The 17,952-nt window shown below is 45.6% G+C and overlaps 1 protein-coding gene across 4 annotated transcripts in view; it reads left to right on the top strand.

Annotated features, from left to right (window-relative positions):
- The window catches only part of LOC129685003 (cyclic AMP-dependent transcription factor ATF-7), a 78,965-nt gene that overhangs the window by 59,269 nt on the left and 1,744 nt on the right, over positions 1–17,952 (top strand). For all 4 annotated transcript variants that reach the window (XM_055618312.1, XM_055618309.1, XM_055618310.1 and 1 more), the window contains 7 exons: positions 3,486–3,623; positions 6,772–6,929; positions 8,001–8,100; positions 8,589–8,702; positions 9,293–9,445; positions 14,012–14,209; positions 15,662–15,770. In XM_055618312.1, coding sequence (XP_055474287.1) covers positions 3,486–3,623; positions 6,772–6,929; positions 8,001–8,100; positions 8,589–8,702; positions 9,293–9,445; positions 14,012–14,209; positions 15,662–15,770 — 970 coding nt within the window. The remainder of the gene's footprint in view (positions 1–3,485; positions 3,624–6,771; positions 6,930–8,000; positions 8,101–8,588; positions 8,703–9,292; positions 9,446–14,011; positions 14,210–15,661; positions 15,771–17,952) is intronic.

The following is a 17,952-nucleotide window of genomic DNA, read 5'->3' as shown; positions in this document are numbered from 1 at the left end:
ATCTCATTATAGATGGTTGTAAGCCACCATGTGGTGATTGGGAATAGAACTCAGGACCTCTGGAAGGGCAAACAGGACTCTTAACATTAACCCATCTCTCTAGCCCATAAAAATTTTTTTCTTTGCCAAATATACTTTTGAGAGGAGGGTGCTAGAGATAATAGCTCAGTGGCAGAGTGCTAACACATGTAGGGCTCACCCCCCATAAGAAAACAAAGGAACAAGGCCCACTGCTTTTAAACTAAGAGTTTAAAAGTAGTTTAAAAGCAGTTGTTTGTTTGTTTGTTTAACTTTTTGAGAAGGGGTTTCACTGCTATGTAGCCCTGTCTGGCCTCAGATTTGTAGACATCTGCCTGCGTCTGCCTCCTGAGTGCTGGAACTAAAGACTCCTTTGGGTTATTTTTGTTCAGTTATACAGCCAACAGATGAATTTCCTCTCTTTTTTGTTTCAGTGTGTGTTGTTTTACATTTAAGTAGCTTCCTAGTGCTACTTGATAATACTTAGGGCAGTGATTCCGAACCTTCCTAATGCTGTGACCTTTAACACAATTCCTCATGCTGTGGTGAGCCCCAAAATTATCTTCGTGGCCACTTCATAACTGTAACTTTGCTACTGTTAGGAATTGTAATATAAATATCTGATATGCCACCCCTGTGAAAGGGTTATTTGACCCTCCCAAAGGAGTCCCAACCCACAGGTTGAGAACCACCGAGGGCATGAAAGAAATACTTATTTTAGCTAAAAAAAAAAAAAAAAATTTAGCATCAGACTTCAAAAAAGATTCCAATATCTTTATACCGGCATATATATGTTAACGTGTACCTCACATTTGCTTGGTATAAGTGAGGATTCAACACATGAAGAAACGTTTTCACAAGAGCAAGTAAATGAGCATATTTGTAACTGATGTTGCCATTCGACTTAAATTGTGAAAGTAGAAGATAAAGTATCACTGTTGATGTTGGGATGGCTTTCTCAAGTGCTCCTACATATTTTGTTTTGGATTGGGGCGGGTCTGTGTGCATGCGTGTGTGTATTTGTGTATGTGTGTTCCTCTGTGTGTCCATAGAAGAGATTCAAAACCTGTTCCTTGGGCTTGTGCAGAAAGCCCTTTACTCCTGAGCTGCCCTCTCAGCCCCAACTCCCTTTAGAAATTAAGACAACTCAGTAGCATGTGTTTGCATTTCTATTTTCAGGGTTTTGTTTGTTTGTGGAGTAAGTTTTCTTAAATAGTCTGACTAGCTGTAATTTGCTGTGGAGCTTAGACTAGTCTCAGACTTGAGGTAATCCTCTTGCCTTAATTTTTATTTATTTTGTTTTATTTGTGTGTGTGTGTGTGTGTGTGTGTGTGTGTGTGTGTGTGTACATGTGTACACAGGTGTTGGCATGCATGCCGTGGCCTATGTCTGGAGGTAAGGACAGGTAAGTTCTCTCCTTCCATCATGGATTCAGGGACTTAACCTTGGCTCATCAAGCTTATGCCTTTACCCACTAAGCTATCTCATTGACCTTCAGCCTCCTTTCGTTATTACTGTTGTGAGGGAGGTTCTGGCTGTGCAGCCCAGATGGCCTGGCACTGTTTGTAGCCTAAGCTGTCCTCAAGTTCCTTTCCTTTGTGTGTCAGCCTTCCACATGCTGGGATTACATTGATGCACCATGCCTGGCATATGAAACTCTGTAGACAGAGTCAAGAGACAGGGCTTCCTGGGCAGTCAAGGCGGAGAGACACTTCCCACCAAACTGATGATCTGAGTTTGATCTTGGGACCCACACAGTGGAAGTGAGCCTGAGAGATGGCTTAGCAGGATACAGCATCTGCTGTTCTTCCAGAGGCCCCGGATTGGATTCCCAGTTGGTGGCTCACACCCAATTGTAACTCCAGTTCCAGGGGATCCAACACCCTCTGGCCTCCTTGGGCACCAGGCACACTAGTGACACACAAACATGCATGCAGCAAGCAAAAAACATCCATACAGAAAATAAAAACATTTAAGTAAGAACACATGCCTATAATCCCAGCAGCACTCAGCAGTGGGGGGAGGCAGAAGCAGGCCTGATCTACAAAAAACAGCTAGGGCTATACAGAGAACCCCTGTCTCAAAAAACAAAACAAAAAAGTCCTTCATTCTTTCTGCGCATACCATTGTGCACACTTGATCACACATGTACACACATTAATAAGATAAAGATAGAGAGTAAATTTGTTGTTGTTGTTGTTTCCTGCCTTTCACGGCCTTATCTTTCCTGCTGCCATTTTTTAGCTGACTTGATACTTCCGGGAACCAGTTCATGATTGGCCAGGCCTTTCCTTAGTGTGTATCCCTTGGTGTGTTCTGTCTGTCCAGTGGTGGTCCTTACCTCCCCTTGATGAGAAGCACAGATAGAGTGGAGTTTTATCTCCAGGTATGTAGTGAGCCTGAAACTTTCCTGAAGCACAGCTTTTGCAGGAGATAGCCCTGGGGGGGTTCTAAAGGGCGCTTGTTTTTCTTAGAGGCCTCCCTTCCCATCAGTGTGCTGTCTTCGGAGGTCTCAGAACGAGGTAGATTGGCTCTGACATTTTAGCAGTATAGAAAAAGTGAAGCAGAAATAAAATCTTTGGTGTTTCTTACTCTCATGAGATGGAGCGGAATCTTTGCTACCTCTTTAGTACACTGAATTAGCTTGCTGCTCCAGCTTCTGGAGGTTAAGATAGCAAATGATAGTGAGCATCTGCCGTCCCAGAACTTGGGACATGAAGGCAAAAAGATGAGTTCAAGGCCAGCCTAAGCTACATAGTTGAGACTGTCTGGGGTTGGGGAGGGAAGCAAAGGAAGCGATAGGAACAAACTCCCCTTTCACCAAGAAGCCTAGGCCTTAGGAAGAGAAGAGCCTGCAAGGCCAGCCTCTTGTCATGATGCAGCTTGTTCTCTCAGATGCTTAGCTGTTCTCTGCAGAGAGCACCTACACACTTCTGCCAGGAGAGGTCGGCACTTCCGCTTTCTCCAGTACTGCCCTAAGACCAAGGTGTGATTTCCTTCACTGATCTCTTTGTTATCCCCAAACTCTGTGCCTGAGGTTTCTAGCCTCCTGCCCTAAACAGACTGCCTTACCCATCATTGCGAGTTCCCTAGAAAGGATCCTTTCTGTCTTGTTTGTAGCACTTTAACCACTGGTCTGGTTTCTGCTGCTTTAGCTGACTGGGTAAGCAAGCGTTCTGGTTGGCAGAGAAAGTGTTCACAGCTCTCCAGTAAGCAGAAAAGCTGGTTGGGATCGACAGGCACTTGGTTCATGTGTTTTTAGACATTGTAAGTACCTGCTTGCAGGTACTTGGAAACAGGAGCCCCCAGAAGCTGCAGTGATTTGGCCAGTGTCCACATGGAGCATGAGTCCACATTTCTTTGGACTTGCAGTTCAGTGCTTTGACCAAAGGCTGAACTTTGAGAAACATATGGCCTCACCTGTTCACCAGCATCAGAAACCTGAACTCTGTTTGTTATCCTAACAGGGTGCTGCTGGACCTCTTGACATGTCTCTGCCATCTACACCAGACATCAAAGTCAAGGAGGAAGAGCCAGTGCAGGTGGACTCATCGCCCCCTGAAAGTCCTGCCTCTAGCTCCCGCTCCCCACCTCTGAAGGAGAAGGTAAAATTCTCTGTCAGGAATCATCCCAAACATTAGTTTTGATCATAAATGGTATGAGGATTGATTGGATTCAAAGGAATGAATGTTCTTTTCCCCCCTTTCTCCCCTTTCCTTCCATCCTTCCTTCCTCTCTCCCTCTCTCCCCAGGCTGGACTTGAACTCAGCCTCCTGCCCTAGCCTCCAAAGTGCTAGAACTATGCATGCATATCTTTATGCCTAGTTTGAAAGGAATTGCTTAAATACTTAAGCAACATATATAAATTACACATACTAAGCCATCCATAAATCTCAGTTCCAACTCTGAATATGAGAGATTAGTTTGTATGTATACCAATTGAAATAAGTAAGAATGTTCATAGAAATTTTATTCATTAAAATAAAAAATAAAAAAAAAAAAACATCTGGCCAGGCAGTGGTGGTGCATGTCTTTAATTGCAGCACTTAGAATGCAGTGGCAGGTTGATCTCTCTGAGTTCGAGGCCAGCCTGGTCTACACGTGAGTTCCAGGACAGCCAAGGCTACACAGAGAAACCCTATCTCAAAAAATAAAAATAAAAATAAAAATTCTTTCTGTACAAGCATGAGACCCCGGAAAACTCAGGTAAATGTACTACCAAGGCACACTTCTCCTACTATGAGACAGCAGGTACGCGAAGGTGGGAAAATACCCTTGTAGGCTATGTAGCTTGGTGTTCACAGTAGCAAAACAAGAGCCCCTGTCTCAAAATGAGGTAGAAGGGGAGGAACAGACCCAGTGGTGTCCTCAGACTTCTATATGTGTGCTGCGGTGTGCACATGGCCACACACACATATATGTATCACAGATATACCAAGATTAGAATGATAAGCTGGGAGAGGCTGGTGGCAGCTCAGGGAGAGCGTTTGGTTGGGTTCCCTCCCAGCAACAATCACTAAGATCCCTCACCTGAATATGATGCACGTGCATTTGCTGAGCCAGGCCGAGGATGGAGCTTAGCATCAGAGCACCTGCCTGTCTTATGTAAGGCTCAACCCTGAGTACCACAAAAAGGGGGGTATGGTAGGTGGGTGGATGGACAGAGGGATGGATGGGGTACATGGCAAGACGCATAAATTACAGAAACATGTAATAATAAAAAGGCACAAAAGGACATACTATATGTTCCACCTACGGAGGTTCAAGAAGATGCAAAAATATTTGATGGCAGATCTTAGAAGAGTGTGATGGAGCACACCTGCAGGGCCAGTTGTGCAGGAGGCTGCGTGGAAGGACCGCTTGAGCCTCAAGAATCTGAGACTAGCCTGCGCAGCACAGCAAGTGCTATCACAGATCACCCCACGAAGGGGACCAAGGGAGAAAGGATACACAGAATAGTGTGTGTCTCTCATAATGAAGAGTGTGAATTAAGAAAGGACACAGAAAAGTCTTCTTGGGTGCTGGAAATGGTCTCCATCCTGTTTTTATTAATTTAAGTCTTTGTTGACTAGACAGAGAGGATGAGTGATGAAGGAAAGGAGCCGGATGAGAAACAAGTGCAAGTGCTTATGGGATCTAGAATGGGAAGTAGTCCAGCTAGGGATTATTAGAGCAGTTGGAGTGGGGTGTGGGGCTAGGAGGTAAAGATAGCTTAGAGGCTTATTTTCTGCCCAGCCCCAGTGTATAGGCATATTAAGAATCTAACAGGGTTCTGTGTCTTTTATTGATACAACAGTGAGTTAAATAATTAACTGCCGAAATAATGATATGTAATTAATATGTTGCAGAAAATGTCGGCTATTAATGTTTACTATTAATCATATATGATTATTAATTAGACAAGTCTTAGGGCTACTGTTGCCGAGATGATGAAGCACCATGACCACAACAGCTTGGGAGGAAAGGCTTCATTTGCCTCATATTCCTCCTCACAGTTGAAAATCAGGGCCATCGGGACAGGAATTCATAGGACAGGAACCTGGAGCAGGAGCTGAGGCAGAGCCCATGGAGAGTGCTGCTCACTGGCTTGCTCCTCATGACTTGCTCAGCCTGCTCTCTCATAGAACCCAGGACCACCGGCCCAGGGGTGGAACCACCCACAATGAACTGGACCCTCCTCACATCAATCACTGATTAAGAAAATGCTCTACACGATTGCCTACAGCCTGATCTTATGGAGGCATTCTCTCAATTGAAGTTTCCTCCTTTCAAATAACTCTAACTTGTGTCAAGTTGACCTAAAACTATCCAGTACAAAAGACATTTAACTATTAGGAAAAAATCCTCCCAGAGGGAAATAAATAAAGGCATATATATATCTAGAGTATTGGCTTTTGGTTGCTGCTGTTTTTAACTTTTTTTTTTTTTTTTTTTTTTTTTAGACAAGATTTCTCTGACTCCTGGCTATTTGTAAAGACTGCTTTCTTTGAGGTATAATACATGTATTCGGTGGTACATGCAGTGTAAATTTAGGACTTTCTGACTTTCCGCAAAGTGAAGAATCTCTAGTAATGAGCACGTAGATCAAAACCAGATATCAGAGTTTCAGAAACCCGCTGAACAGACGGCTTCCAGTCCCGACTGTTCTGACAGCAGCTGACGTAACATCTACTGTGGGTAGAGCATCATCTTGTTAAGTTCTCAGAGCTACCTCCTCCATAATCATTAGCCACCTCCCTCCGTCCCCTTTCTGTGGACAGCTAAGTTCTGGAGGCACTAGAGATGCTTTAAAGGCCTGTGTGGCCACCCACAGCCTAAGATCCCAACTAGTCAACGTGAGAAGCGTTGTTTTATTTTAGTCTGGCAGCTGCGTAAGCTTCTGTCGACCTTGGTTAGTGACAGTTGTCTCCTCACAGTACACCTTCCTTCTTCTCAACTGGAGGTCATAGGACACTTGAGCATCATTAGAATGAGAGTATGTATAGTGTGGACAATCCCCGCAGTTCACACGATGCTGTAGTGTTGTGTGGTACAGCCTGTCTCCAAAGATTTCAAATGGTTTTCCAGTTGTCATCTCGCCTGTGACATGTTCTTAAATCATTCCTACTGAATGGGTAGGTATTCGTGCATGATTGTGATGGAGTTGGGGCATGATTATTTGGAGCCAATGCTCTTTCAATAAAATCACCAATTGGGTATTTCCTTATACACAGTTCTTAAAGTATTTGGCGATTTGTTGTCTCCTTTCCCTAGGAAGTTGCTGCAAAACCTGTTGTGATCTCCACCCCTACACCCACCATCGTCCGTCCTGGCTCCCTGCCCCTCCACTTAGGTTATGATCCGATCCATCCAACTCTTCCTTCCCCAACCTCTGTCATCACACAGGCCCCACCATCCAACAGGCAGATGGGGTAAGTACAGAGAGTAGGGGAAAACAGTGAAACCTAAATTTCCTTTTTTTTTTTTTTTTAAGATTTATTTTTACTGTTTTTAAATTCTGTGTGTGCCTGTGTGACCTCCTGTGGGCACGTGCACATATGGACAGGAGCTCTGTGGCCAGAGGTGCTGGCAGATCCCTAGGCTGGGCTTCTGAGCTGCCCCATGTGGGCACTATAAACCGAACTGATCTTCTGCAGTGTATAGAGAGCTACCTCTGCAGCCCTTCTGAATTTTTTTCGACACTTTGAAGTTGTTTGATAAAAATGGAAACCGTTCTGTTGCTGTTGTTCTCAGATTTGTTGTTGTTTTGAGACATGGTGTTTCTAAATAGCCAAGGCTAGCCTCAGAGTGTCGTCACCCTGCTCTGCCTCCTGAGTGCTGGGATTGCAGGTATATGCTACTGAAGCTGGCTCCAGGAATTTATTTTTGCATACCCAAGAAAATGAGTTATTGAGATTATTTCCTAAAAAGAAACATTCTTTTGCTGGTTGAGATGTTTAATCTTCCTAAATTACTGGTAGAGTTAGGTCCCCGCTATTGAATTCAATTAATTTGAAAAGTATAGAGCTTGCCAGACTGTGGGGCTGGAAAGGTAGCTTACTAGTAGAGCCCTTCCTCAGCACCAGGAAGCCACCAAGGCTCCTCAGGCTTGCTAATGTGTTCTCAGGCACTTTTGTTTCATCCCTAGAAGACAGATTGTCATTTCTCTTCATCTGTTTTTCCCATGTTCCAGAGGATGTCAAAATTTTACAGTGCTGCTCTGTACCTTCCCTAATGAGAAGACTATATATAAAAATATTTCTTGGGGGCTGTAGAGATGGCTCAGTGGTTATGACCACTGTCTGCTCTTCCAGAGATCCTGAGTTCAACTCCTAGCAACCACATGGTGGCTCGTGACCATCTATACTGGGATCTTCTGGCACACAGGTGTACATGCAGATAGAGCACTCATATACGTAAAATAAATAAATCTTAAAAAATTATCTAGTTTTAGGAGGAAGACCAAAGGTGGTGACTGTGATGTTATCTTCATGTCTCTGCAGGTCTCCTACTGGCTCCCTCCCTCTCGTCATGCATCTTGCTAATGGACAGACCATGCCCGTGCTGCCAGGGCCTCCAGTACAGATGCCTTCTGTCATCTCGGTGAGCCTTGTGATTGGGGCAGCCAGCCCTGCAGGCATACTGACCCCTTCCGCCTGAGTGATCACAAGCAGAGAACCCCCAGGGAAATGTGGGCTGGCTGTGGCAGTTGTGAGCGTGTGCCCAGCTCTTTACTAGCCTCTGCCAGTGCCACACTGGGACGCTCTGGACAAAGACTTATCTGGACAGTTGACTTGTAGTCAAGGAGCTGATTCTGCCAACCTGCTGACTGGTTGACTTCACTCGGCCTGTAGCTTCTCCCCATTGCTCACCTCTTTTCTGAAGCTACACACCCCCAGCCTTTCCCGCAGAAAAGGGCTGAAGAATGAGATTTCATACTTTGTGGCAATCCTTAGGGAAGGTGTTTCCGAGGCTCTTCCTATGTGTCCTGTGGGCAGGTTACACAGAATAGGCCCTAAGGTGCCAGTCTCAAAAACACTGCATTTGGGGGAAAAAAAACAGTACTACCATGTCTTCTTCTTTTGATTTAGCTGGCCAGACCTGTGTCCATGGTGCCCAACATTCCTGGTATACCGGGCCCCCCAGGTAACAGCAGTGGCTGCATTTCTCCCTCTGGCCACCCCCTGCCTTCAGAAGCCAAGATGGTGAGTACATCCCAGCCTGAAGCAATTTTGGCCTTGTAAAGGAAGTAGTATCTAGATATTTTTCAAGCGAACTGAACACAGGAACTTTCTGAGGTGTGCATAGCTAGCTAAAAACATCCTGCTGTGGGGCTTGGAAAAGACCCCGATTCCTAAGACGCTTGTCCCCACCCCTATAGCCTGGCATAGGCCGTGGCACAGGAAGAAGCAGCACAGATTGTTTGGAATGGAACACTTGCCATTTCAGTTCCAGGGTGACAGATGGAGGGATGAGTGGGCAGAGAGCTGGCCAAGTGGTGAATAGCTTTGTAACCAATCTCTGGCCAGGTTCCAGGAGAGTGCTTCCATGTGGGGCCTATTGCTGCCACAAGCCCCAGTCCCCGGCTGTGCCCCAGATGGGAGCCAGAGAACAAGAGTGGGCATGTTAGGGATCCAGGTGGGCACTTCCTCTTTCTGCCATTCCTTTTAGTTCCTCCATTAAGAGAAAATTGTGGTGAGAATTTTAACTATAAGGTCAGTGATAAAATAAAGTTCATCCTTCCTGTCCTTGACAGAATCTCACCTGTGCCTTTTTAAATAATCTTTCCACACAGAGACTGAAAGCCACTCTGACGCACCAAGTGTCTTCAATCAATGGAGGTTGTGGAATGGTGGTGGGCACTGCCAGCACCATGGTGACGGCCCGTCCAGAGCAGAACCAGATCCTCATCCAGCACCCTGATGCCCCTTCCCCTGCCCAGCCACAGGTCAGTTGTGCCCTTGGATGAGAGAACTAGATGTGTTGCCCTTATTCTTTCTGTTATATTCTATCTGTTTTTCAAGGAGCATAAAATGATAGAAGAATAAATTTAGCTTTCTGAGCACCCTGCTACTCTGGATGTTTTTGGTAGGTTGACTGCAGCAAAACAAACCATTCTTTACCTGTCCACCTTTGTGTTACATAAATGCAAACAGCCTGAGCTATGCAGAGCTATTGCAGAGGGGACCTCTGTATCTCTTGCTTATCTTTTAAGTTTTAACAAAGAGGTTATCAGTCACTTGATTAGATTTTATAACATAAAGCTCATTTTATGAATATATTGATAGTAGGGCTGGAAAGATGGCTCAGCAGTTAAGAACATTGGATGCTCTTCCAGAGGTCCTGAGTCCCATTCCCAGCACCAACATCACAGCTCACTACTGTCTATAACTGTAGTCCCTTGGGACTCTGTACCTTCTGTTGTGTAAGTGTACATGTAGACAAAACACCCATGTACATAAATTTTAAAAAGACTATTAGCGGGGCATTGGTGGCGCACGCCTTTAATCCTGGCACTCAAGAGGCAGAGGCAGGTGGATCTCTGTGAGTTCAAAGCCAGCCTGGTCTTGTCTACAGAGTAAGTTCCAGGACAGCTCTGTACAGGCTACACAGAGAAACCCTGTTTCAAATAACCAAAAAAAAAAAAAGAAAAGAATATTAGTACAATATAATGTTATAGTAGTAAAATAGATGGTTCATTAAAAAGTATGGAAACACAAACTTCTAGTCCCTTTTTATCAAAGAGAAATGAAAATCAAAAATTTTTTAAATCCAGAGGAGGTTCCATTTAGTTGCCTAATCTCTTCTCAACCGGGTCTTCATTTTAATGTGATTCTGTAGGAAATGAGCATCGTCAGTTTTCATAATTGTCTTCACTGGACAGGTGACAGTGACCTGAGATTGGTTTCTAGAGTTACATTCATTGCCTGGTCTCTTTTTTTCCTGATGTCACCACCTGCTTCATTGGCTCCTGCCACATGTCCAGACATTTCATGGCCATATGCTGCCTTAAAACCTTGGCCAGTAGCACGAGCTTCAATTTGTGTTTTCTTGGGTGCAAAGGCTTCCCACCGTTCTGAACCCCTCCCTCCCCAAAGCCAGCCAGTACTGGAGATGGCAAAGCGTCGGCCCTCGCCTGAGCCAGGCTGCTTTTCCTCTTGGAGAAATGCTGCAACACATTGTCAGCCACTACTGAGCTCTTTTCTTTCTTTCTTCATCCCTTTTCTCATTTGTTTTTGAGAGGCCTCAAACACACAATCCCGCTGCTTTAGTCTCTTGACTAAATTTAAGGCATGTGCCATGACCAGCTGGATTTCCTGAGGAAAGTCTCTTCTCTAGTACTAGGATCCAAGCAGGATTTTTAGTTAATTATATGAGTTAGAAATTCCCTAATTATCCAGGTGTTGTGGCACACACCTGTAATCCCAGCACTCAGGGAGGCAGAGGCAGGCGAATCTCTTGTGAGTTTGAGACCAGCCTGGTCTACAAAGTGAGTATAGGACAGACAAGGCTACACAGAGAAACCCTGTCTCAAAAAAAGAGAGAGAGAGAAAGAAGAAAATCCCTAATTTTTTTCTTTCAAGAGATAATACTAGTCTAAATAAATAAAATCCTGTTTTCATTCCTGATACTCCTGGAGGACATAGTTGAGCAGAGCTAACATAGATCTCCTTTTTTTGGTGTGTTTTTTGAGATAGGGTCTCATTACTTAGCCCTAGCTGTCCTAAAACTCATTACCTGGTTTTTTGTTTGTTTGTTTGTTTTTGTTTTTTCCTTTTTTTTTTGTAGCTTCTTCTTGTCTTTATGCAACTGAGTACTAGCATTGGGAAACTACTAACAGATACTCAAATTAAAAAAGTAATTTAGAGGCCAACAGGATGGGTCAGGGAATAGAGATCCTTAGCACCAAACCTGATAACCTGGGGCCCATCTTCTGACCTCACAGGAAGCTGGAAGGAGAAGACTGGCTCCATAAGCTTGCACTCTGACCTCCAAACAGGCCATGGCGTACACACATGCACACACATACGATGATGATAATAATATATGGCTTTACTTTAAAAAGAATTTACTTTTGGTATTGTTTTATGTTAGTTTTGTCCCCAGGAAGGTAGACCTTTCTGCATTTGGTTGATTTTGGCCACTGTCGTGACGTTGATCTGCCTTCCCTGTACATATGCCAACTGATAGAACAGTAGGTACATCATCAAAGTGCATTCGTGCAGAGGGTTTCACATGTGACTTAAGAAATAGAAGACACCAGTCATGGTGGTACATGCCTTTAACCCAGCACTCAGAGGCAGGTGGATTTCAGTGAGTTTGAAGCAAGACGGTCTTTAGAACAAGTTTTGGACTTCCAGGGCTCTGTTACACAGATAAAGCCTGTTTTGAAAAAAAAAAAAAAGAAAAAGAAAAAAACAAAAAAACAAAAACAAAAAAAAATCAAGATGAGGGCTGCGGCAGGAGGATTACCTCAGCTCGGGGCCAGTCAGGCTACATAGCCAGGCTCTGTCTCAAAGGGTGAATAAAGACAAAGTGGGTGATGCAAACCCCTGTACGCGCAAGGCTGATGCGGGAGGAGCAAGAGGTGGAGGCCAGCCTGTCCGCCATAGCAGATGCTACCTTTAAACAAGGACAAGGACATTCTGTCTTGTGTGCAAAGAATTTAAAATGTTTTTTCTGCTTGCAGGCAACAGCGGTGAAAGCTTTGCCAAGGACAGTTAATTACTAATTATAAATAAAAAAGAATAAAACCAGATGTCATACATGCCTAGACTCCCAGGGCCTGAAAGTAGATACAAGAGGTCAGGCATCGAAGGTCATCCTCAGCTATGCACTGAGTTTGAAGCTGACCTAGTCTGTGAGATCTTTTCTTAAACAAGACAGGAGAGAGTGAATACAGAAGAGAAGAATGAATCCCTGGATGGGTGGACATGGTGGCGCACGCCTCTAGTCCTTGCACTGGGGAGGCAGAGACGGGTAGGTCTCTGTGAGTTGGAGGTTAGCCTGGTGTACCTAGAAAGTTCCAGGACGGCCACAGCTGCACAGAGACCCTGCCTAGAGGGAGAGGTGGGGACATAAACGGAACAGCCTTGCTGAGCGTGCAGAGTTCTAGTGTAATGAAGTCCTGTCTCCCATAACAGCTTGTCTCTCACTGGGAGTTAAATGAAGAAAGGCATTTTTTCCTTTTCTGAAACCTGTTATAGCATGTAATTGTACATATTGACTGTCCAAGTTGGTGACTCCCTGACAGCGCCCCGTCACTCTCCCTTGGCTCTGATTTCCTTGCCTACGAGACTCCGTGCCAGAAGGAAACAGAAAGCACTGGGTGTAGCGCCTCCTACCTGGTTCCTGTGCTCAGGAGCTTGAGGGAGACGTTCTAAGGGCAGTTCCAGACTAGCCTGGACTCCAGAGTGGGTTCTGGGTTAAACTGGGCTATGAAATAAGATCCTGTCTTAGGAGACTAGAGAGGTGGCTCAGCCATCAGAAGCAGTTACGTTCTTGCAGAGGACCTGAGTTCAGTTCCCAGTACCTACATGGTGGCTCGCAGCCATCCTTAACTTCATTTCCAGGAGATTGGATACCACCTTCTGACCTCTGGGCACTAGTCCCACACGGAGCACACGAAGTAAACACTCACACGCAGGAAATAAGTCTAAATTAAAACCAAAGGAAAGGAGGGAGAGACCAAGTAGCTGGGCCTTATGGCACAGGCTGCTAATCCAGAGCTTATCCTTAGGATAAGACAGGAAGAGTCACAGTCTCAAAAGTTCCAGCATTTGGGGGATAGAGCCAGGAGGAGCAGGAGTTTAAGGTTATCCTCCACTCCACAGTGAGTGGAGGATGTCCATGTGTCAAGGACATCCTGTGCCAACCAACAAAAATATACTGGCTTTGTAGCTCAAACCCTAGGTCCAGTTCCCAGCCAACCCCCCCCCACCAAAAAAAAAAAAAAAAAAAAAAAAAAAAAACACCTCAAGTGATCCTAATTTCATTTCTGTGTTTCTGAAATAATGTTTCCAACAGAAGCGTGGCTTAAATGTATTTGGTACTGGCGGCACTGGGAGAAGATGGAAGGCAGGATAAGAAGGGCACACACATGGTGATGGGACTTGATGTGATTACCAGATCTCTACCAGATCTTACTAATCTACCTAACTTGGGTTTGATTTGGGAAAGAAAAAAATTATTTTCCTATCAAGCACTCCTCTGCTCTGCCAAATGACAAAGCTCGAAGTTCGTGCTGTGAATCGCAGCACTCTGGATGCCTAAACAGAAGGACCAAACGTCAGGGTCCACCTGGGCTATTTAGAAAGAAAGACTGTTGGAAGATGAAACAGAAAAAGAGAAAGAAGAAAGTGTCCCTCAGCAGGGTGGTGGCAGTGCACAGCTGTAAACCCAGCACTTGGGAGGCAGGGGCGGGCGCATCTCCAGGATGGCCAGGACCAAACACAGAAACCCTGTCTGGGGTGAAGGGAGAAAACCAGAAAGTGTTCTTTCTTCTGGGCAACAGGTCTCTCCAGCCCAGCCCACCCCTAGCACTGGGGGACGGCGACGGCGAACAGTGGATGAAGATCCAGATGAGCGTCGGCAACGGTTTTTAGAGCGAAACCGAGCTGCAGCCTCCCGGTGCCGCCAAAAGCGGAAGCTGTGGGTGTCCTCCCTGGAAAAGAAGGCAGAAGAGCTTACTTCTCAGAACATTCAGCTGAGTGTGAGTACTGCTGGGTGACAGTTGGGATTGCGGGATCAGAAACAGTGCAGCCGCTGAGCAGAGCACGGGATTGTTTAATTAGGTTAGATCCAGAAGTGTGACAGGAAGTGGACAGAGTCCCGTAATAGTCAGAAATGGAGCCCCCCATCAACTGAGAATGAGACTGTGTCCTTCCAGGTTGGCCACTAGCACATTTGGGGCCTGGAGGGTAACTGAGAATGCTCCGCAGTCGGGGGATGGAGAAGAGGCAGGAGGAGAGACATAGACCCATCAAATCACTGGGGGAACCTGACTGGAGTTAGAGAACACCCAGCGGAAAAGTGTTTCCTCAAGCAGTGGTCAGTGTTGGGGTGTCTATTCTGTGAAGAGACACCTTGACCACAGCAACTCCCCCCTTTTTTTTTTTTTTTTTTTTGAGACAGGGTTTCTCTGTGTAGCCCTGGCTGGCCTGGAACTCACTCTGTAAACAAGACTGGCCTTGAACTCACAGAGATCTGCCCGCTGAATGCTGTGATTAAGAGCATGGCAGTTATTACAAAGAAAAACATTTTAATATTTATTTTTATTTTATGTATACTGGTGTTTTGTCTGCATGTATGAGGGGGTCCGATCCCCTGGAATAGGAGTTACAGACACTTGTGAGCTGCCATGTGGGTGCTGGTACTTGAACCCAGGTCCATTTAGGAAGAGCAGACAGTACTCTTAACCGCTGAGCCATCTCTCCAGCCCAGAAAAACATTTTAATTGGTGCCGGCTTACAGGTTTCAGAGCTCCTGTTCATTATCATCATGGTGGAAAGCGGGGCGGTACACAGGCAGATTTGGTGCTGGAGAAGTTGCTGAGAGTTCTCCATCTAGCAGCAGGTAGCAGGAGGAGACCCTGAGCACTTGGGAGATGGAGGCAGACAAACCTCTGGGAGTTCCAAGCCAGTCTGGTCTGCATAGAAAACTCTAGGCCAGCAGGGCTAGAGAGTGAGACATTGTCAAAACAAACAACAAAAACAGATTTCTAGAAGCACTTTCTTCTTGATCAAAGAATCTTACATTATTAGTTTGTGGACTCAGATTCATCCCTGGGGACAGCCATTTGTCTTTTCCTTGCTTTTCACTGTAGGCACTTTCTTCTCTTGACTTTATGACTGTCCTGGCCCTGAGAAGACGTGCCAGATCATGTCCCAATTTGGGGAGGAAAATCTAGACAGGCTCTGCCTGTGCTCACCATTAGAACAGCTCCAAAGTTACCGTTACGATACACGGTTTGCTGTAGTGTGTTGATGTAACAGACAGAGTTTCTTTGTGTAACAGTCCTGGCTGCCCTGGAACTTCATTTTGTGGGCCAGCTGGGATTAAAGGCTTGTGGCACTACGTGCCTGGCTCTTTTTTTTTTTTTTTTTTTTTTTTTTTTTTTTTTTTTTTAGTGAATTTCCTTAATCTCTTCTTTCTTCCCCTTCAGAATGAAGTCACATTACTACGCAATGAGGTGGCTCAGTTGAAACAGCTGCTGCTCGCTCATAAGGACTGCCCAGTTACTGCACTACAGAAGAAGACCCAAGGCTACCTAGGTGAGTGGTTATAGCCTACACAAAACCAGGCCTGAGCGTCTTAGCCTTGTGCAGCACCGTTCCTTCTGGTGCACAGTCCTGTGAAAAAAGGGGGGGATCGCTCTCTTCCTCTTTTGTTTTGTTTCTTCAAGACAGGGTTTCTCTGTGTGGCCTTGGCTGTCCTGGACTCACTTTGTAGACCAGGCTCAAACTCACAGAGCTCTGCCTGCTTCTGCCTCCTTCTGCCTCCCAGAGTACTGGGATTACATTCTTGGCCTGGAGAAAAGATAATCAGCTGACAGTGCTTAGGGATCGAAGAATAGGGACTTGAGGGCAGATTTCATGTTTCTAATGATAGGCCAGTCTTGGTTTCAGTTTGTAGCCAGGGATTTCCACAGGATAGTGCTCAGCACGATCACTGCTATAAAATAAGTACTACAGTGAATTTGTTATGGATAATCAAAACTAATAGTTGCTAGTTTTCCTGTACAGATTAAGTAAATGCACAGAAATATTAGATTTAGGAAATAGTTTTTTTCACTAGTTGTCTTTATCATTTCAGAGATGTATTCTGAGAAAAATGTTAAGGATCTTTATTGAATCATTTATTTAAATTTTAATGTGTACTTCAGGGTATCTTGATTTGTTCAGTGGGTACTGAGTTCCTGCTGTATGCCAGGCATATGCTGGTATAACAGGAACCAGGCAGGTTAGGGGAGGAGCTTGTACTTCAGTAGGTAAGACAAGTAAAAGAAATAAATGAAAGATGTGGTTTATAGTAAGTGTAAAAACAAAAAATAGTATAGCTGGGGCCTAGAGAGGTTGCTCAGTGCGCAAAAGAACTGCTCTTGCAGAGGACCTGTGTTCCGTTTTTAGCACTCCAGTGGCAGCTGCCTATAACTGCCCGATGTCCTCTTCTGGCTGCCTCAGCACCAAGCATATGCACGGTTCATGAATGAACATGTAGCCTTGGCTGTCCTGGAACTTTCCATGTAGGCTGGCCTTGAACTCCCAGATCTGCCTGCCTCTGCCCTGCCTCCAGAGTGCTGGCATTAGAAGCGCACACTCAGGAGACAGAAGAGGATGGACTACTGCAGGTCCATTCATGAGTTTCAGGCCACCCAGGGATGTGTGATGAGACCTGCCTCACACACAGACAGTGAAAGAGGCTGTGTGGGGGTGTGGGACAGTGTCATTGGAAGGAGACAGAGAAGTGTGAGGAGCATTTCCCACACTCTTGGTAAAAGCAATATTCAAGCCGTGCAGCCCAGTGGAGGGTGCAAAGCGTACATGCCACACGGAGGAGCTGATGCTCCACTGGAGACTTCAGGGGTGCACAAGCAAAGGAAGGCAGGCTGCCGAGGCCAGCTACTTCAGATCCTCCTCGTGAGCTGAAAAGGGTAAGGGCTGCGTGCGCCTCAGTGTGCAGTCAGTCAGGCCTCTACTCAGCCTGCACACTGACCCTGGCTGGCAGTTCCCCGAGAACCACTTACTCCTTACAGCAGTTATCTCGTTACCACGTGGCGACATCCACCTTATACACATACTTGCACAAGACAGGACACTGTGCTGCCTCTCACACTCGTTGGCTCACTGTGAACCTGTGAATGAGGAAAGGAGAGATAGCCAGTCAGGGGCCCTGGACTGGGAGCCTCTGCTCTATGCCGCAGTGCCCTCACAAGGGAGTGAGGCTGAGGAAGTGTGGATGAATAAATGAATGTGCGCCCTGAAAGCACAGAGGACAAGACAGCTTTCTGGGGCTAACAAGGAAGTATTTACTGAGGCAGCAGTATTTGAACCCAGTTGAAAGATGACTCAGGCATTCATCAAGCATTCAAAGACACACCAAACGCAGGCATGGGTGATACGTAACTGTAATTAGAGTTCTTGGGAGGCAGTAGCAAGATGGAGAGTTTGAGGACAGCTTGGGCTACATGAGACACCATCACCCAAAACAGAACAACCCGCTCCCTGGAAGTGGTTTCATGTGTCTCTGTTGGAGCAGCTGTAGAGACTAGCCTTAGTAGAGCTCCCTCACCACTTAGCACTCCCTCCGTATGGGGATCACTGTCGGTTTAGGTAGGCTGCTGTAGCCCGTAACTCTCTCACCATCGTCACTGTCGGTTTAGGTAGGCTGCTGTAGCCCGTAACTCCCTCACCATCGTCACTGTCGGTTTAGGTAGGCTGCTGTAGCCCGTAACTC

The sequence above is a fragment of the Psammomys obesus genome, unplaced genomic scaffold, assembly GCF_907164565.1.
Source record: "Psammomys obesus unplaced genomic scaffold, mPsaObe1.curated_primary_1811, whole genome shotgun sequence".
In the NCBI taxonomy this organism is placed as follows: Eukaryota; Metazoa; Chordata; class Mammalia; order Rodentia; family Muridae; genus Psammomys; species Psammomys obesus.
The sequence above is the reverse complement of the archived record's forward strand: the minus strand, read 5'-3'. Positions and strand labels throughout refer to the sequence as shown.